The 21,433-nt window shown below is 40.4% G+C and overlaps 2 protein-coding genes across 2 annotated transcripts in view; both read right to left on the reverse strand.

Moving 5' to 3' along the window:
• The window catches only part of pid1 (phosphotyrosine interaction domain containing 1), a 262,313-nt gene that overhangs the window by 59,358 nt on the left and 181,522 nt on the right, over positions 1-21,433 (reverse strand). The window lies entirely within an intron of this gene.
• The window catches only part of dner (delta/notch-like EGF repeat containing), a 104,371-nt gene that overhangs the window by 31,453 nt on the left and 51,485 nt on the right, over positions 1-21,433 (reverse strand). The window contains exons 2-5 of the mRNA XM_079574075.1: positions 17,101-17,442; positions 15,474-15,571; positions 7,481-7,644; positions 1,253-1,401 (exon numbers count right to left, since the gene is read on the reverse strand). Of these exons, the coding sequence (XP_079430201.1) occupies positions 1,253-1,401; positions 7,481-7,644; positions 15,474-15,571; positions 17,101-17,442 (753 nt within the window). The remainder of the gene's footprint in view (positions 1-1,252; positions 1,402-7,480; positions 7,645-15,473; positions 15,572-17,100; positions 17,443-21,433) is intronic.

Here is a 21,433-nt window from a genome sequence, read left to right on the forward strand (position 1 = left end):
TAGAAATATTTTTTTTCACTCAAACTTGGCTGTAAATACTGTTTAAAGTGACACTAGCCCGCAGTTAGCTTTGCTCGTTAGCATGTTAGCTTCTTCTTCGTGATTACATTAGTGTGTATTGCTTTCTCCGCACCGGGGGCAGTCAAGTTGCAAACATGGTTTTCTGGCCAGAGACACCAGGGGGAGATGAAAGACCCTCCAATCATCCCATAAACACTTGTATTACCCCCACAGGGACAACGGAAAGGATTTATTAAGGTAAATAAGTTACTTAGTACTGCTTTAAGGCTGATTTCTTTTCAGGACATTCCTGTTTAGTAGGTACTTCAGAGGGAGCACGTTTGAAAGACAAAAATCAACAGATTACAAAACAAAAATACTCATGGCAGCTTTATTGATTGTTGATAGATGTTGATATTCTTCAGATTGGTGGTCAATGCAGTGACAATTTCAATGGAGTGTATTTAGCAGAGTTTTAACCCATGCCCCACACCTTTATTTAGTACAGGAACCTTAAAACCAGCTCTTTCCCACAATAAAAAAAATGTTTTTGAGGTTACTATAGTGTAGTATTATGAAACTTCTTGTGAAAAGTACCATTTCAGGCGTGTGTCATTTCAACAAAAAGCTTGAGCACCACCAAAAAATGTGAAGTCTCTATCACTTTCGGTTCCGGAGATGTCGGCTTTTATTCGGCATTCGATCCTCCGATTGCCTAAAAACCCAAATATCGGCTCCACTATATGCAACTTCGTCTTTTAATACATCTACAGAGCCTCTTAGGTCATAGTCTCTCTAATCTGCTTGCACAAAGCTGCTCCCGACTTCTTCCCCGTCTCCAAACTTTCGACTGTTCCTACTACGCACTTACAGTTCTGCTTAAAAGTTTGGTATGTTTTCTGATGCGCTCAGAACATTGCACTCTGTTTACACATCCTCTACGCTGATTTTTACTCTGTGGTTACATTACGACACTGAAGGCAATGACGAGGCACTTTGTCTTCTCTCTGTACCTAAGTAGTTTGCATGCGCGCTCACTACAGCAACAGAAAAGTTAAATAAGTTGCATCGTTTCAGAGTATTTCATCATCTTGCCATAATACCATTGTTTCTCACAGCTACTGGTTTTTCAGTGAGTAATGATCAAGTGCTGAAATAGTCTTAGCTCCATTTTTTACTGTCAGCTACTCCGTACAGATAAATAACAAGTGGCTATAGTTTTCAGGGAAGACGCTGTAGTTTAGTGACTCACCTCCGAGGGCTGTGTGATGCACCTGCCCTTGCCGGAGCACTGCGGGTCGCTGAAGCTGCTCCCAGGCTCCACGCAGCTGCTGGCCTTCACTGTCAGGTTCAACCGCAGTGTGACCTCCGGGGCTGTGGGGGCGCCCACACGCAACACACCTGCAACCGACAGGTATATTAGCCGTGATGAAGAGCAATTTCAAGGCAGATGTGTCGTGGTTGTCGTGGTCAACAGAGTCAGGGGCAAACTTAGGCTGTGATGTTGAGTTAAAGGCGACAATAGTTCCAGTTTACAATATTATCAGGAAATCAATAGTGCATTTACATTTGCAGCAGAGAAAGCGAGTTAAGTTTAATTTTTTGGCATGTGGTCGAAAATCGTTCCTAATCCTATCTTAGTGCATCTCATTTCTTTGCGAGGAGGAGTTTATCGGCACAACTTTCAGGGAGCAGTGCAGGACGGGAATGTTTATACCTGCACCAGGTTATTTGTTTTCTTAGCATCGATACTACGGTATTTCTGGATTGGAACAGAACATACTGACAGGGAGGGGGGCAAAATGGATTTCACTCTATTGGGTTAAACAAAAACAGGAACAGCCATTCTACTATATTGTTTTTCAGCTTACTGTAAAAAGTCAAATGCTAACTTAAAGGAACAGGCCACTGTTTTTACATACTGAGATATGTTCTTGCCTGAGCTTAGATGAGTTGATTCATACCTGTCTGGTCTTTGTGTGTGCCCTCAGTCCTCAAAAGACCAAAGGTGTTGTTAGCATTTGGCCTCTCCCAGCATATTCCTATAGCTCCAAATGGGTGTGAAGTTGATACCAAGCTCTTCCACAGGCACGCACAAAGACCAGAGAGGTACGTATCAACTTGTCTAAGCTCAGGTAAGAAAAAACGGTGTTCCTGCAAGTTCCTGCAAAGAAGAGTACGTTTGCCCTTGAATTGAGTCACTATTTTCTCTGCCAGTTTTACACTTAAATGAAGAAAATAAATCTCATCACACTAACAAATAGAGTTTTTTTTCTCAACTGTTCCTACCGGGCAGGACACAACGTATTTTATAGAAGGACACCGATTATTTTCAGATTTTAGTCAGTTCTTCTTCTGTTAGAGTTCGTCTCTATTAGATGTTGGAACAGAAAGCCTTTAAAGATAACTTTTAGCGGTGTTCTGTGTAAAGACAACCTTCCTTCTGGCTGAATTATGTTGTCCCTATCTTTAAATTGACTTGACCTCTTATTACAGATCTACGCTGTCATATCAATTCTCTTTTTGATTTCCTCTGTTGTTGTCACTGACTTTAAAAACGTGTGTTTATCTATTTTGAAACTTTAGTATTCATTCAAAATCATCAAACATCAAACCACCACCTAAAGCTCTTTTAATTTTCCAAGAATGCCGTTAGACCAGTGTTTCTCACACTTCTGAAGCATCATGATGAAATATTGCAGCCTCTTCCACCTGCTGTAACTGTGTCTATAAATGGACAACTTTAGGTTTAAAATAGAACTAAACCAGGTCTAAAATGTAGGACGAAAGACTGTCTGATGTATCGCAGCAGATGAAGACCTATATAAATCAGTTTCTATATTTAAACGTCACACCTGATGAATAACAACATATTCTCACAGCACACGTGTCGGATCATTAGTAAAAAATCCTCACTAAAAAGATCTCAAACTTGTTTCCACACAGAGCCAAGAAGAAGCGCTGTTACATGACCAACAGAGCCTGCCTTTTCTTCCCGTGGCCTTCCGGACTATCTTCAATCAAATCTGACACTAGCAGCTAAAAATAGCCACATAAAAATCACTGCACGCCATTTTTAGGGAGGCCTATCTCAGCCAATAAGCCTCGCGCGTCCAAATGACTTTGCAATCTCACGGACCAATCGGGAGGCACCTTGTCAAACTCAATCGCAGCAGCGCCTTAATCGGCCAATGTAGTGTCAGCAGTGACGTCAAAGAAACTGATTGAATAAGTGAAACAAAATTGCACCAAAGACAATCATTTCTCCCGTTTTATTTGCGGTATGACCTCTACCGCGCCTTCTAATCCTCTTACGGCGTTGTAGCACTTATCAGGCCGTTTCTCCATTATCCCTCCTCCTTTCCGATTCCTCTCCCCAATGTCAAAGTGTCCCCGTCAGATCTCCCACCCCGTCCCCTCCCAGCTCATTCTGACTCCACACGAGGCCGAGCCAAGGTGACCAGACGAGCAGCCGGGTGGAACGAGCGTCGGGTATGTTAAAACCCCGCGTCGAGGTCGGACAAGCTTTCAATCAAAATCCGAGACTCCAATTACCCTTCTTAACACCCGGCCGATTTATTTGTCAAAACGGAGAGTCGGAACGTGAAGTGGATTAGACAGGATGAGCGACGGCGATGATCAGTTCCAGGTGTGTTGGGGGGGAAAGGAAATGGCAACAATGAGAAGGAAAAGAGTAGAGACCTCTGCTAAGGCGTTTGTAAAAACTTGCAATGGTAACAGTTTTCTATTGATCTGTTTTTATTAAAGAGCAGGACCTCAAAATCAAACCTGTTGAATCCATGTCAAATAAATTAAATGTTATCGTGATGCTACATTTCTATTGAATCTGGCAAAAAACAAACATAAAAGTAAATAGATTAATTCCCACCTGACCTGGGCACATTTTCTCCAGTTTGGCCCAAATCTAAAAAAAATCATCAAAATAGCATCGAAAACAATGAATGAAAATGCAAAAAATAAGTGACAAAAAAGCGTAAAAGAAGCAACAAAAGAGCAACAAAAAAACATGCCAGAAAAGCAGCAATAATGCAATAAAAAAGGGACAAAACCCCAACAAAAAAGCAGCAACGAGGAAAAAAACAATAAAAACACTACAAAAACATGACAGAAACGCTTCTAAAAAGGTGAAAATAAAACATGGCGAAACCACAACAAAACAGCAACGACAAAAAACAATGAAAAAGCAACAAAAGTACTACAGAAACAAGACACAAAAAAACCCTACAAAAACGCTTTCAAAAATGTGATAAAAACACATCTTTATCTCTATCCTATCCTTGGTTAGAAAGTGCAATATTGATCTAAAACAGCTGAAACAAAATATCCATCCTCCTCTTGCTCCGCTTTGCTGTGCAGCTGTTTCAATAAAGAAACCAAAATGCACCGCTCGACCAGTGTGTGGCTGTAATGAAGCTATGGCGAGTGCTTCTACTTCGCGATGAGAGTATAAAGATCGAGAGGTGAGGAACGCATTTCCTGGAAAACTTAGGACCTTAGGAGGACCTTTTCGAGAGCTGTCACCACTCTGCTAAGAACAGACAACTTGAGATTACTCAAAGATATGCGAGTGGCTCAACATACAACTCCAGGTATGTTTTTTACTGGGAGAACAATGGCGAAAAGCTTTAAAAAGTGGATTTTTTTTATGTTAAAGGGTTTATCCAAAATTCTAACTTAAAGTGGTTTTACACTGATACTGTAAGTTCCATTCACGATATTTGTGATTAATTCTCTTCTCTTCTTTTTTTTTATTGTAGCAAAGGATTTTAATGTCACCAACTGGACTGGGGTGTTAGAATTGAGGATGTGGTGATAAAACTGTCCTCTTATCTGACTTATGAGAGAGAAGAAGGAGGAGAGAAGCTGAAACCTCTTCATCTGACAACCCAGTCCAGTTGATGACCTTGAAATCCTTCACTACAATGAACAAATCCACAAAATCTCTCACCTTAATCTTGTATTTTAAAGTCCTTTCAAACAACAATTGACTCTGTGCATAACTTCAAATCATAACAACGGCGCCCAAGAAGTGACTTCCTGTTTCGATCCAGCACAACAAAATAAAAGCACCATCTTTTTCATTAGTTCAAGTTCGTAACTATTAACAGACAAAGCACTTAAAATGTGTGTATTTAATTATATTCTTGCAATGTTTAAGTATCTGCTGAAATAATCAATGAGACGAGCTGTGTGCTTTTATTTTGGCGCGCCTGATCGAAACAGGAAGTCACTTCTTGGGCGCCGTTGTTATGATTTGAAGTTATGCACAGAGTGAATTGCACCAGTTTTATTGAGTAAAGCCACTGTTTATTACTACAGTGAGGAAAGATATGTCACCTTTGTTCATTTGTGCTGACAGAGAAGAGATTTTACCTTGTGGCACTTTTTGTTTCACGTGGTTCGGCCCGGTAACTACTGAGATATTAGCCATTTTGATTTTACCAGTCCTGTCCCTGTTTCTCAATACGAATCAATGCGCTCTTTAGGAAGTGACGACGTGCACGGGCCTTCCATTAATATTTCCCTATTTGCAAAATGCTAATACAATCTTTTGACTCGGATGCTAATGCAAGGCAGCGCTCCCTGTAGACGAGTCAGGAACAAACGGAGTAAATAAACACAGTAAATACACTTGATTGAAATTCATTAATCCACTGATGTTTTGGCTCACTCGTAAATGAGCAATTTTGCGGCTATTTTAGTCCCCAATCAAGTTCCTTTCTCTGGTGGCGGGGCACGAGCTCAGAGCCAAACGGTTTAATGACAAAAACTGAGATAATTGGGAGCAGTTAGTTTTTAATTGCTTTTATTTCAGGCTGGGAGAATGAATGGATTGGGTAAATGAGGCAGACATGATAAATATCTTTTTCACAAAGTGTTTAAAGGCAAACTTTTTATCTCTGTCAATTTTTCATAATGAGGAAGTCGTCTTGGAATCATCAAGGAGTTTATGTACAAACTCCAACTGGCTTTCATTTGAGAGTTTTAGTTGTTATTCTGTGATTGACTAAACTCAACTCTGTGAAATACTGTATTTTTTTGACTGCACAATGTTTCTTTATTAGCCTGAATAGTCACTTTTCTTTTGCAGACAGGATGAATCGCTTTTTGGGGAAAGACGTGTCTTTGCTCATTGGACCTTGCATCTTCTGCCTGAAGATCGCTGTTCTTGTTTACTTTTGGTGAAAGGTAGGCAACAGCTTATTCATACTGGCCTCTAATCCTGCTTTATAAAATCGCTTACAGCGCAAGGAATGCAATGCACTGTTTTTGCCTATCACAAGAGAAAATACATTGTTGTGGACTTTCGCAGAGTGTGGGTTCAGCATGCTCCTCTGAAAATCAACGGTGCTGCTGTGGAGAGGGTGACCACCACTAAGTTCCTGGGTTTGCACATCACAGAGAAGCTCTCCTGGACCATGCACACTACATCACCGGTGGTCAAGAAAAGTAATCAGCGTCTCTACTTTCTCCGCAAGCTGAGAAGAGCCAGAGTCCCAGCCTCAGTGATGTGCAACTTCTACAGAAGGACTATAGAGAGCATCCTCACCAGCTCCATCACTTCTATAGGAATATACTGGGAGAGGCCAACGCTAAAAACATCTTTGGTCTTTTTGCGCAACTGGGGGCACACACAAAGACCAGACAGGTACGCATCAACTCGTCTAAGCTCAGGGAAGAACATATCTCACACACAGGGTAATGCCTTCAGGGAGGAGACTGTGAAATCCAGTCGACTGAGGAACAGTTTTATCCATCAGGAAGCTGAACTCCCGTCCCTGCCCTCCTTGTGCTTCCACCCCTCACCCATCACCCTCCCGCCCCACACCAAGAACTTGAAAGAAAAAAAATCTCTATTCACATGAATTGACAATAAAACCTTTTGAGTCTAAAGCTATTATTGATTTAATTTCCAGGGCGTGACGGCATCGCGATCACTCGTATTTATTCAAAGCTTTCGTCTCTCGTCGTTGAAATTGTTGTCGTTCAGTAAAATATTCCCGTCTCTGATGCACCAGGTGAGAATGTCTGCTCTTAACAAACCTTTTCTAAAATAGAGAACCTACTGATTCTCACTAGTCCACACATTACCTTATGCTTTGTCGAATCCTATCTACACTGACTGCAATTTCGATTGATTAATTCCTCTTTTTGATGCTTCTGGGATAAAACAAGATCTTCATTATGTTTGTCAAGATATGTCAAGATGTCTACAATATCTATACAATAAGCAGGGGAGTGGATTAGAACTTTAGGGACCCTAACGCTGATGCCTCTCTCTAAGCTTAAAGTAACAATAGCTTACGCAACTGAAATCTACTTTACTAGAAAGTAAGTAGTACAATATCAGAATCTTAATATTCCATACAGCTGTCAATCCTCACAGGTTTTCTTCCTATTGCCCAGTCCTAATCCACCACCTTGTCTTGCTAGTGCAGTTTGTTTTCTTCTTTCTTACTGAGGAAGTAGTTCTGTCCCAGCGGCAGCAGGAGGTCGGGCAGCACCAGCCCGTCCGCCGCCTGAAGGAAGGACAAAGTGGTGCCGTTGAGGATGGAGGAGCGGAGGAAGCCATCTTCACTGACGCGCCACAGCACCGGAGCTCCATTGGCGTCCACCAGTACCCTGCACAGAGGAGACGGCATCATGGGAGATTACCCACGTCACAAACGGTGGCGCGACGCTGTTGTTTATGAGTGAGGGCTGTGTTGCTCTGGATTTTGATGTGCTCTTTGCAGACAACAGGGGGAAAGAGAAACAGTAAGTAAGTAAACAGCAAACCAGCTCTGCAGTATGGACACACTTTGAGCACAGGTCCTGTCATGATTTCTGAGCTCTGAAAATGTGAAGGACAGCTCTGATTTTATTTCATTCTATTATTTTTTATATATAATGGGCTAAATTCCACACATTGTCCCACAGTCGTACACACGCTCTCACTAATCCTACATGGTTTTTAGTAAGACCAAACTAGACATGGGGAGAACATGCAAACTCCACACAGAAAGGGGATCAAGCCCGGGGCCTTCTACCTGTGAAGCGCAGACCTCCTTTGTGCCGCATATTCATTTTTAAAATTATTTAATAAATGCAGGGAGTTTGGTGCAAATGCACACTGGGTTTGTGTCCTTGGGCAAGACACTTCACTCTTCTTGCCTCCAGTGTCTGCGTACACTAGAGTGTGATTGGGTCCCCTGCTGTAAAGCGCTTTGGGCCTGATGAAGGTAGAAAAGCGCTATGTTGAGTCCATTTCCCATTTCCCATTTGCATGCACATATTTGAAACGCAAAACCAGTCCCGCTCTAAGATTGGGTGATTTTAATACAATCTTGTGATAATTAGTATACAAGCTTAATAAAAAAATACTCTACATATAATATACAAGTTAGCAGGCCTACCTTAATGTACTCATAGGCCCCGGGGCTTAGACAGAATTGTAGGCCCCCACCATCCTCAGTGCAAACCCTAACCCTAACACTAACCTATAACCCTAACCCTAACCCCCACAAAAACCCTAACCCTGCTACTCCTACATGCATCCCTCTGGGCCAGGTAGGGCGGGCCTACTCCAAGTACCACATCATCGCATACGGTCAGTCATGCCGCAAAGTGAAGTGATTGACTTGAAAATCAACGAATCAGCCCTTGACTATGGTAGGCCCCTGGGCTCCAGCCCCTGCTAGCCCATTGGTTAAGGTGGCTCTGCAGGTCAGTCTACATAACTGACTCAAGTGATTGTTACAACTCTGACCTGAACAAAGTCCAAAGATTTGGCTCCCATTAACAGTCAATTGCCTTAAATCCCTAACAATTAACAGAGCAGGAAATGACACAGAATGGACTCTAGAAAGCAGTCTTTCCACTTTGATGATAGCACATGATTTAAGCGGCGCAACAACTGTAAAACTTTGTCAAGCTTACAATGAGGCACCTATTTTATCAAAGTCATCCAACCTGTTTAAAGGACCATAAAACAGCTCAACACTTACATCGTAGACTGTTAGTCAATGAGCCGCATGGTGTAAAATTGAACATGATTTTGAATAGCCTAATAAACGTAAAGCCAGTCATAAACTTCAACTTATCTAGCTGTAGCTCCAGTTCTCTGAGAATAGAAGAGAAATATTTTATTTTGCATTAGTACAGTGCTGCTTTGAGATGGCAAATACAGGAGATTAAAACACTGTATATTTCTGAATTGCAGAATTGTGTATCCTGACATATCAACTGTTTAGTCGTCAAACTAAAAAAACACTGATGAAGCTGTCAGGCCTACTGGCTCTTTGTTGATTACCAATGCAAAGCCTCCCATATTTATTTAAACAGTTCGTTTTGCGCATAAATGATGAATCCACTGACTGAGCCAAGCTGCCAGCGTGGCTCCAAAGATAACAGCTATCAAGAGAAAATCCTCCGGTCCAAAATGGCCACAAGGTGTTCGACTCTGATGATGCCAGGCCGTTTCATGTTCTCGCCCCGGGCTGAAAATTAGAGGCCAAATCCCCCGCCGAGAGGACCCAGCGTGGCGCAGGATCATGTTGCACAAGAGCATCGTTAGGCTGCTCATCAGGCCGTAATTAGAACAAAAACAACAACAGAAGCAAAATGCATCACCGTGTTGGTAAAACGAGTTGGAGCACGAATCCATGAGTGCTGCTAATAAAATGTATTTCAATTAGTTTAGCTTTGTGCAGCACTGTTTCAGATTCATTCAAGTCAATCAGCTTTATTGTCAAATATTTTGGACATTATGTTTGCCTGGGAACTTCATCTGCTTGAACTTTACATCTTCTTTACTGTTTTGTTTCATTGCTTTAATGTTTGGACAGTCCGGTGAGGCAACTCCTTTTGTGATACTGGGCTATACTAAACCATTGACTGATTGATTGATAATTAAACTGCAATTGTCTTTGAAGTGTTTGAAATGACAACACAGGCCTCACATCTCCACTTTAAATAAGTATCTAAAACATATGTACCTCTGAAAAAGAAATATAACCCCTATACATGCTTTTCAGTCATGTGACTTTTGTTGTTATGGCGGCCATTTTGATGCCGAAGTAGCATTATGCAGTACTACAACATGTAACAATATCTCTACTCAGGATATAAAAGAAGACAACTGATTGACAGTGGCATTTTTAATTACTCGTAATCATTGTTCAAGAAGAAAACAGTAAAAACACGGCCCCAGAGATGCACGTTTATGTGAAGAAACCAGTGAGTCAGTGTTTAAGATGTTGCTACCGGTTAGCATTTTGCTTCAACTGCTCAGCTCTGCACTCTCCAAGGGAAAACCCTGAAACACACTGACAAAATCACAGAGAAAGGTTTACTTTTTTTTCTCTCTGATGTGCTTGTTTAACCTTCATACTTCAGAGTAAAGCAGATCTTTAGTAAATCCTGCTGTAGCTCGACAGGCAGAGCTGCTACGTCTGTGCAATGATTACGAGTAAATACAAATGCCACGGTCAATCAGTTGTCTTTCTTTTATATCCTGAGTAGAGATATTGCTACATGTTGTAGTACTGCATTATGCTACTTCGGTATTCAAAATGGCCACCGGAACTATGCGTAATGTCACTGGAAACGCATGTATATAAATGATTCTGAAATGCAATCGAGCTCCACCATTGTTACTATTAAAGAGTAGTAGTTTGATTGATCCTTTCTAAATAATAATAACACCCTTGAAGCAAGGGATACACTTGGGACTCTACGAGGGAAGTCCCAAGATGATTTCAAGACACAAACAAGAATGATATTGATACTTAAAGCAGTACTAAGTAACTTGTTTACCTTAATTAATCCTTTCCGTTGTCCCTTTGGGAGTAATACAAGTGTTAATGGGATGATGGGGGGTCTTTCATCTCCCCTGGTGTCTCTGGCCAGAAAACCACAATTGCAACTTTCCTGCCTACGTGTCCGAACCACTAATACACACTAATGGAATCATGAAGAAGAAGCTAACAGGCAAAGCTAATTTCGGGCTAGCGCCACTTAAACAGTATTTAGAGCCAAGTTTGAATGAAAAAAAAAATTGATGTACAATATCCCTCTCCCTTTGTCTTTTCTGTCAGTGTAGTATTTACTCTCACGGACAATTAATGAGTAAAAAAAGGCAACATGCTACGACATCTGCAGTGGTGCTTATGGCGTAGTATTTACTCTCACGGACAATTAATGAGTAAAAAAAGGCAACATGCTACGACATCTGCAGTGGTGCTTATGGCCTCTAGGGGCATGAGTTCCTTGGTGCCTGCTTTAATTGAACACATTCTTACTTTAAAACAGCACGTATTAATGAATTAATGTGAAATAGCAAAGTTAGCAGGTCATTCTGTATATACATGTAATAAGAATAAGAACATAAACAATATTCAACACAAAAATGCCACACGATTATTGTACAATTTTCAGGGCAGGTAAAAAAAAAGCGACCCCACATTTTCTGGGTCACGCTGGCATTCACAGGTAAATTGCAGTATCAGATACATCCGACACGGTCGATCACTACAGCTGTCCGGGGTTTTTCACTTAGCGGACTCGCGGAGTGACAGTCGCGCTCCGGGCAGTCACCAAAATAATAAGTGAGTGGACAGGCTCGTTGTACAGCAGGTGAAACGAGAGTGCAGTGTCCACTGTCGCCCCAGGGGGAGACTCAGCAGCTGCCCCGACTCCAGTCATGTGCTGTTTTTGGGAGCACATGATATATAGGCTGCACTGGATTATTTTCAAAAGTAAGAATGTGGGGCAAAAGTGGTGCAGAGTGAAGAGGTTTCATTAGTCCACAGTTAATCGCAATCAAACCAGAATCTCATTGAACTCGCTATTTCAGTGGTTGCAAATATAGCAGATCGCAAAACAATGCAATTACTTAGGCAGTGCAAAAAAAAGTATTTAAATCCGTCCATATAAGGTTTTACTAGGTATGAAATCTTCTAGTATTCATCCACCAGCTGGGGGAGAGTCGTTTCAAACTTCGCCTGAGTGCTCACTGGCTGGTTAGGGACAACATGCAAAAATGAAAAGATCGGTTTTGCTGTGGCAACTCCATAACTAACAATATTGCTAAAATTCAATACAGATTAAGATAATGCATCAGCTTTATATAAGCAAGTACATTTTAATGCATTATACAGTCAATCCATACTCGTGATGGTTACACTACAAAAAGTGAATATCAAGCATGGGTTTAAATGACTAATTTAGACTTATTTCTTGATCGGACCAAATTTACTTTGCTGGTTAGATGACATGTCAGACTGGTTCTAAGTTGATCTTGTTTGGAATAAGAAAGTAAAACTGCCAATAGGATAAGAGCCATTTCCTTTCCCCAAAAGCACATAAATTAACTGGCTCGTCAGAAACTCCTTAACTTAACTTAAATTATTACGCTCAATTTGAGACATTTTAAGTTATATTGACTGAAGGAAGCGATGCTGCTAATCTGCGCAACAATTTACAAAACGATTCACGTATAACAGCGTATATTAGAGAAATCTGGAGCATTGAATGTCCTTTCCTCTCATCATGCTACATATTATGCACATTTATAAACCGAGCCATGTCACACTGGAATGTGCTGCCTCAGGAAATTAAGGGAATAAGTAATGTTTCTTTTGAGATAAATCTGAAGAAATATGTAATCAGTCAAAAAATAACCTGACTTAAAGAGACTAGATGCAAGTTGGTCATTTTATGCTAACTACTGCCACCTCAGGTCTTACGCGTAACTGCATCTTCTATATTAAAGGGACTATACAGAGTTTAAAAATGTTAAAACTAAGTATTTCCTCCCCCTACATGTTCCAGCCATGTCCTAATATGTAGAATGAGCTCAGACCTGTTCTGAGCTTAAGGGGGCTAGATGCAAGTTAGTCATTTTATGCTCACTACTGCCACCTCGTGCATGACGGCACTTTGGACCCGAATTAACAACTTTTTGAGTGACAGTGCAGGATTTTAGAGGCAGTTGTGGTGAATAGATCTGAGCTCATTCTACACATTAGGACATGGGTGGAACATGCATATTGTATTGCACCTGACTTGTTTTCTAATGTCTTACCTCAATTATTGAATTGAATGTGTCTGTATTGTTGATGTGTGTTGTGTAAATTACGCCTTGACTTTGTAATGTCTTTAAAATGAGAATGGGAAGAGTAGTCTTTGCTTTGGTAAAGACTAATGGGGATCCTTAATAAAGAAATATGCTTATGTCAAATAAACCTGCACACTTGATCTCTCTTATGACTCTATGGCTGAGTTTGCCTTTGAACTTTGACTTTGAATATATTATAATCTTATTTTCCTATTTACCCCTGAATGTTCTTGGGAGCTGATGTAACGAGTACATTTCACCATTGTGTGTGATCAATAAAGTTCTATCTTATCTTATACATCACCCCTTTTACAACCATTCTGGCTCTCGTGTTTATGCTTCGTCGTTATGCTGCATCAACACAAAAACACGGCAGCTGTTGAGTAGTCAAACGCCGTTTTAATAACACCAAGGACTTTTGCCAATTCACCTTGATCCAAGATTTCCTCTGCATTTTTCATTTTCTCATGTTGACAGAGGCCTAATGTTGTTTATGAGCAAACCTTGTACGCAGAGCCTTATCAAAATGGTGTAATACGGTGAGTAAGGGCGCGCTGTTATAGCTGGTGTAAAAGATGTGGAAAATGCTGAGCAAAGAAGGTTCTATTTCCAGGTTCTCTGTGCTGCACACTTTGCTGTGAAGCGGATATCATTAATTGAAGCTTGTTCATGTTTGTTTTCATCTAAAATACATAATAGCGCTGACACCAACAATTCAGTGACCTCTTTTGAGTAGAGAAAAAAAAAACCGCTTCCTACAAAAAAAGCAGGATGACACAGCAAAAGGAGTCGTTAAACTTCCTAAAAGGATTGAACAGTGAGGATACTTTTTGTCCAAGATTCAGCCTTCTGATTTATACAGCACTGCTATATTTAAAGGTTTAATGCAGTAACCTTTAAATTGTGTATGGAGGGAGTGCGATGGATAAATTAGATGTTGTGGCATGAATTAAACATCTTATTTTTCAGCATTCTGCCTAGTTCAACACGCAAGTCGAAGCATATGCGACCCAGCGACACGAGCTCTTGGATTTTGTGAGAAAGCATTTTGTTGTTTGTTACATAACTTGTGCTGAGCTGTCAAATAATAAAAACGTGGTGCAAGGATTCCTATAGATGTCCAATGAGTATTTATAGAGCTCCACATAGGAATATAAACCCAAAACAATGAAAAAGGTTGTATCTAAGTCAGAGGCTTTATGTCAGGGGTATAGGCAAGTTTGCTCGACAAGTAAAGCACCATTTTCTTGAATTGCCAGTGTTGTATGTGCATGATTAGGGCTGGGTACAGTTAAACAATACGTTTGTTAAGTGTGACGTCACGACTTCCGCTTCTGGGACCTAGTATACTGGCTAATATGCGAGAAAACCCCCCATTAAAAACTCTTTAATACAACAATCAATATTTCTGAAACTCAACGGGGGTTACTGAACCTACTTATCTCTCAGACTCATTCGCCAAAAATGCCGCACCTACTACTAAAAAAGTATTATTTACTAAAGTTGGTACTTCCGGGGTTAGCGTAGCTGCTGCGCCGTTAGCATTCATTCAAACCGGAAGTACCGATTTTGGTAAATATTTCTTTTAAGCAGTAGGTACAGCATTTCTGGCTACTGGGCCTGATAAATAAGTATGTTCAGTAACTCTCTGTTGAGTTTCAGAAATACTGATTGTGGTATTAAAGAGTTTTTTGTAGTTTTTCACACATCTACGACCCCGGAAGTAGAGCTGTGACGTCACATATACCAGTCTGGAAAAAAATAAGAAATGAAATACATTTTTTATTATTATTTTATTTGATCCTTTTTCGATTTTTTTTTTCCCTATTATTACCAATTTTCCCCCAAATTATTCCCCCATTTATTCCACATTCATTGACAATGGAGATTAACCTGTTATTGTAAATCTGGAGACCTTCCACACATTATTGTTCTGTTTCTGGTTTTAGATGACAAATATTTGGGTATATATATCGGAAAAAGTATGGTTCAGGTATCGGTATTGAAAACAAATGAACCGTACACAACCCTATGACCTAATTGGATGTGGAAAGAATTGACTGTATTTCCAGAGTACTCCAACAGGCATTTCAGATTTGTGTCATCTTCAAAATCCTTCAAAACTTCCTGAGGGCCAGAGGGTCTGTGCTGGAGGGCCGGATTTGGCCCGCGGGCCTGACGTTGCCGACCCCTGCTTTATGTGATTGATTAAAATAGTACATCATTGTCTGTTTAACTTAATCAAGGGGCTGTTTTAAAGGTTTGAAAATACTGTACTAGACAGAATCCCTCATGCCAAAGCAACATGACAGGGCCGCGATGAAGAAAACAGTGGAGGGGAGAGCGGGCTTACTTGACGGCGGTCTCCTCGGGGACCTCCAGAGCCAGAGTGAGGGTGCCAGATGTCAGCTCACACAGCTCTGGGCTCAAACAGTGGAGCCCTTCAGTCACCTGCAGCACAACAGCACAGCATCACTAATTCATGCATCTAAATTATACAAACCACTACTTTTAATACGAGTACATGCAATTTGTAAAACTTTTAGAATTTACATGGGACCCTAAAGTGTGCTGCTGAACCCTTTAGTCAATTACTCAATGAAAGTGAGTCAACAGAACTCTGAATTTGGATAAACTGCAGGTCAGCTAACGCTTTTAATTGGTATAACTCATATTTCCATTGAGGTCATGAAGTTGAGTCCTGAAGCTTTAATTTTCCTTTACATCAAGAGTAAATGTTGAGCATCAGAGAATCAATTACTTTAGATGTGTAATAGTGTTTCCTAAAATTAGCCCTATAAATGTTGCTGCAGTTCAAAGCCTGGATGGACTGAGAGCCCAGTGTCAGTCTGGGCCATTAGATAATCAGTATAACTATGTGCACGTCATTATTACAGCCAGGAAGCAGTGATTTGCTTCAGTTTGATATAAAATAGCTTTTGATTCTTAATCAAAGCGGGACTTTCCTTGTTGTTAAAAGTGACATCACACATGGTCCATGGACAAACACAACAACAACTGCAACTTTTTCTTAATGTTCCTGTGAAATAACAACAAATAAAAGGTATAAAACTTTTGCATTTAGTTATAATGATAATAGTAAGTATTTCTCAAAATGAATATAATTTTATTTCTAGAAGAGAAACTTCGCACATCAATTACTAGAGGCAGGTGCGTAAGAGATGAGGGAAAATCCCAGCATACATGAGTAAAAACAATATTACTTCCCACACATTGCTGATGAAGGTTTCAAGACCTTCATCAGCAATGTGTCCGATGAAGGTCTCAGGACCGAAACGTTGAACTCATCCTAAAAAACGATTTTTGCAAGGTTGGCAGTACGCGGGAGTAATATTATTTTTACTCATATATTTTTATTTCTAAAATAAGTCAGATATGCATAGGAGCGATCGCGATGTCGTCACATCCGTTGCCGTGGTAGGCATTTTACGTTTTCATATTTGATAAAAATGTTATTTAAAATAATAAATAACAATTTAAAAATCGGCAAAAAATATGTCCATAAACAGGGCATTGCTTCTCTTGCGCTGTAACAGATCTATCATTTTATAAAACCGAGATAGAGACCTGGATGCATCAGCTGTTGCCTACCATTCACCAAAACATCCGGCGAAAATTGCGGAAGTAAACAATAACAGAGATCGCTCGTATTGCTTAAGAAAATAGTAAATGTCATATTTCTGTGCAATCGGATCTTTACAACGAGCCTTGTACAAAGTTATAATATTATAGTTCCATTGGACACTGAAGTAGAGTGATGACATGATCACTTAACAAGAGCATACACAAGTATGACTAGTCATAATGTATCAAAACACTAGTCTTAGTTTAGGCGCCTGTACTTTTAGTTTAGGCCTTGTTAGTTGTCATGGTTACAGTAAACATACTACCATTCAAATCTGGTGTAGCTCCTGATGAGTATTTTGGGTTAAGGTTGCAGACTCCTGAGCTTGTCTTACCCTATCAGCCTCCCAGGGCACCACCAGCAGCCTTTGTCCCGGCTTGGGTTGCCATGGCGGCAGAGTGGGCGGGGCAGGCGCCGTGGTGGTGGGGACCGTGGTTGGCTGAGGCGGCTGAGTGGCGGCCACGGTTGTCGGGGCAACAGGGGTGGCGGGCTCGGGCGCGGAGGGGGTGGCGGGCTCCCATTCGGCCGGCGGGAGGTCCAGCAGGATCTGATCACACCTCGCCCCCTCGTAGCCGTCGCTGCACTCGCAGGTGAAGGCCGGCTCGCCAGCATCGCCGTCGCTATGGCTGCAGTTTCCATGGAGACAGGGGCTGCTGGCACACGGGTCTGTGAAGAACTGGAGAGTGAAAAGCAAGTAAATACAAAGCAGGAAGTGAAGGAGTTCAATAAAATCAATGACATCCTTCGTTTTAAAGGCCCTGAAGTTGATTTTTTTTCTAGCAGTGGAATAAAAATAATTCTGTCCTTTAGTATCACGTAAAATAAGTTATTTGTGCTTTTTTTCATCCATCCATAATCAATTTTATCAAGTTGATTAAAACAGACATATCACAGCTGATCTCCATGGTTACGCAGGACTGTCAGCGCCATACTGTGGGACAACAGCTTTCTATGGACTTATAGTCGGCAGAAACTGATCAATATCTATATCAAGAAACACTCAGGGGTGCAAAGAGTCAAGAAAATGTACAAAGAACAGGATCATGTGCAAACAACTAAACAGTAAAATAGAGGAACCTTATATACAATGAATAAAAAAGAAGGAAGAAAAATCAGGCGAGGGCCATTAAGATGAGACATATGTGGGGACAGTAATGACTAAAACCAAATCAATATTCAACCAGCATGTTCAATTAACCAATCAATTCATGTGTGTACAACCCATAATACAACTGCAGTCACTTCGTAGGGCATTATAGAAATTTCCGAACATTTACACTGGTGTCAGATTATAAATAGACAATTACAACATCCAAAAGTCCAGGAGTCGACAGAGAAGCAGCAGGTGGTTCCTTTTCTTAGACTCTCCTTCACGGCAAGATAAAACTCCAAAGGGAAAAGAAACCTGAAGGAAAACCGCATTAAAGGAGAGACCCGCTCCCATGGACATGCTGGTGTTTTAAATAAATGATAGGCCTGTAATATTTCATAGCGTTTTCATTTCAAACATCAACTTCCAAGGCCATTTTTGGAGAATATTTGTAGATACAGGCTAGATATGTCCTTTCAGTGGTGCATGAAAGTAAACATTCTGAATTAATTATCTGGGAGGTTTTTTATGGAGGGATTGGGTCATGTTTTATGATATAGCCTGTGCCACTGTGCATATTAAATTGCATATTGATTGAACTACGGACATAAATAGACACTGACAAATGAGGTCGGAATAGGCTATTATTGAACGCATAAAATGTGGCACTTAGCTATGAACACATTGAGTGCTGCACTGTTTTGGGGATTTAGCTGTAGAGCGCCAACAATCCAGACCATTTTTCATGATATTTGTAGCACCACAGCGTATTCTATGTTCTAGCTATGGACACATGCTATGGCTCATTTAAAAGGCGAGACTCTAAGCTCTCCGTAGGTGAAAACCCAGTGTAAAGTAATTCTAAATGCCTCGGATCCTGAGAAATCCTAGCTAAACAGAGGCTAGTTTTGATCAAAATCTCTAGAAACGCAGATAATGTGTGTTTTATGAAACACTCTCCTTTCTGATTAACTCCTCTCTCTCCTCCTCTCTCGACAGGAACTAACATTATGGTAAGAGGCAAATGCCTAAATGTCTCTGTTTCAAGTCAATTTTCAACAACAACACTGTTGACATGTTTTGAAACACTGCGTGTTGCTGCAGATCGATCACTTTCGCTCATTATCGTGTGTGCATTTAAACAGCCTGGTTCTCGGATTGAAGACTTTAACAGGATGTTTCTCAGTCGTCCTTGGACCGATTTAAACCATTCAAAAACTCAGAGAAACGTTAAAATCTCAACTGTGAAGCCATGGGAAGCCGCTTTGCTTTGTCAAACGTGCTCCAGAGAGTGAGAGAGAAGTGTCGGCTTTACAGCCCTTCGCTGCGCAGCACCACGACCCATCGGACTAAATAAAGAAAAGAAAGGCTATTATATATATGAAATGTCCAGATTGTGACTTTTCACAAGTTTTTGATCGTCATTTATTTCAGTTCTGTTCATCACAGAGCTACCAAAACAACACATAAGGTGTATTAGAGTGTTTAGTTTCATAATTAAAAGCAAAACAAAACACACAAATGAGTATTTAGTTTTTGGCACACAATGTGTTAAAAGACCAGGCAATATATTTAGATTATGGGGAAATAAAGCAATTATACGCTGCAATGATGCAATTGGAAGTGAGCTGCCACACATTGCATGCAACATAACAGGAATAATAATGCTTTTGTTTTTTAGCACTTTTTTGGACTTAACATTGCGTTTCTGTTCACTCACTCCATGCGCTATAATGGTAAAGGCTGATAAACTGACGGATCCATTTCGTGAGTCACATGATTAATTAATCGTTTTCTAAATTGACAAATTATCGCATATTTTTCCACACTCATTTTAATCAGTTTTAGTCCTTTCTCCCCAATTAGAACACACTTTGCACAGAATGGCCCTTATGTAATTAAGTATTAAATATTTATTGGAAGCTGCATTATGTACATTGTTCTCAAAAGACTGGAAGAAACAGTGCTGTGTTTATTGCTTGGACCAATCTTTTTCAGAGAGATGTGAAATGTAAAGTGCAGGTGTGGGTCGCCCACTCTGCAAATACATTTGAGATACTGTCTAGCTTTTCTCTGCAGTGCTAAATTAAATTGTAACTTTTCCCTTAAGTCACAGCACCAAGTTGTGAAGAAGCGTATACTGCACAATAAATGCCAAAACACAAAGGCAGATCCACATACCAGACCATTACACATGGTTCAAAGCTTTAAAAAGTCAGTTAAACTAAGTGCAGGATAATATTATACAGTTGTGCCAATAAGTTTACACACCCTGGTGGATTTTTTATTTTTTTACCATTTTCTCAAAGAATATGAATGAAAACTCAAAAAACTCATGGTCAGTAAAGTTGTGAAGCCATGTACAAGGCATTTTCTTCAACATACTTTTTGAAGTGAAAAGGCGGTTTATAGACTGACTTTTTCACAGCAGATTGGTTTGTAATTAGTTAATTACTCATTTACATTTCCTTATAGGCTATACGTTTATGAGAAGTTACATCAGAATTGAACAGATGCCATTTTATTTTTCATTCCATATTATTTTTAATTTTTATTGCACTGTCCATCATAGACAGAACAGCTCATGTCCAAAAGCTCCTCAATGCCTGTGCTTTATGCATTTATCTATTAACAAGAGATACTTATTACTGCAGCTAAATGGTCTCTTTTCGCCTTTACTACAGCTCCGTGTAGATTTTCTTGTTTTTTGATTGTTTTGTTGCAGCTCATTTTAACTCAGTATGGACATCCTGTATCTCTTTTAGATTTTCTGAGTACTTTTTAGTCGCTGGGTTAGTTTTTCCCCCTTGGCATAAAGCGGAGTAAGAATCGCCAAAACTACTAGCCGCGAGTTAGCGGCTAGCTAGCAACATTAGCCTGTATCTTGTAAACAGTGCAGACTCCACGGTGCAGCACTAACAACATTTAGCTCTGGCTAAATCCAGCACAGACTCTGATTTAGGGAGTGTAGACTGTAATAAAGTCAGCTCTATGTGGAACATTGTATTTTCACTAAAGAATTCTCCAGTTTGTTGGTATTTTCTCTCCTCAGCGGAGAGATGAGCAGGCCGCACGTCAAATGGCATCGGTTTCTGGTATTGGGACCTCAAGTACGAGTATGAGTACAAGCATGTGGTATCGGCCCGATACCCGATACATCCCTAGTTTCTTCTTCATTCTTCTTGGCAAAAAGCCTCCAGGTCCTATAAGTTCCTGGGCTGTCTTGCATGAACAGGGCATTTGTGCTCTCCCCACAGTGGTTCACTTTATGCTGCTGCAGCACCTCCATATTTCACAGTAGGTATGGTGCACTTTTCATTATAGGCCATCATAGTTTTTTCACAATACATGGAAAAAAAAGGTTTTGTGTTTTCATTCATATTCTTTGAGAAATGGCCAAAACAAAATAAAAGAATCCACCAGGGTGTGTAAACCTTTTGCCACGACTGTAAATGTGCTCGTGAAATACATAACTGCTTCTGCTAACTCTCCCTGTTCTCTACACACAATACAATAAATGATGATGCCAATTGTTTAAGCTGCGCTGTTGTTTCCCTCCATTTGGCCGTATTGATCC

This window comes from Gobius niger (genome assembly GCF_951799975.1).
Source record: "Gobius niger genome assembly, chromosome: 1".
In the NCBI taxonomy this organism is placed as follows: domain Eukaryota; kingdom Metazoa; phylum Chordata; class Actinopteri; order Gobiiformes; family Gobiidae; genus Gobius; species Gobius niger.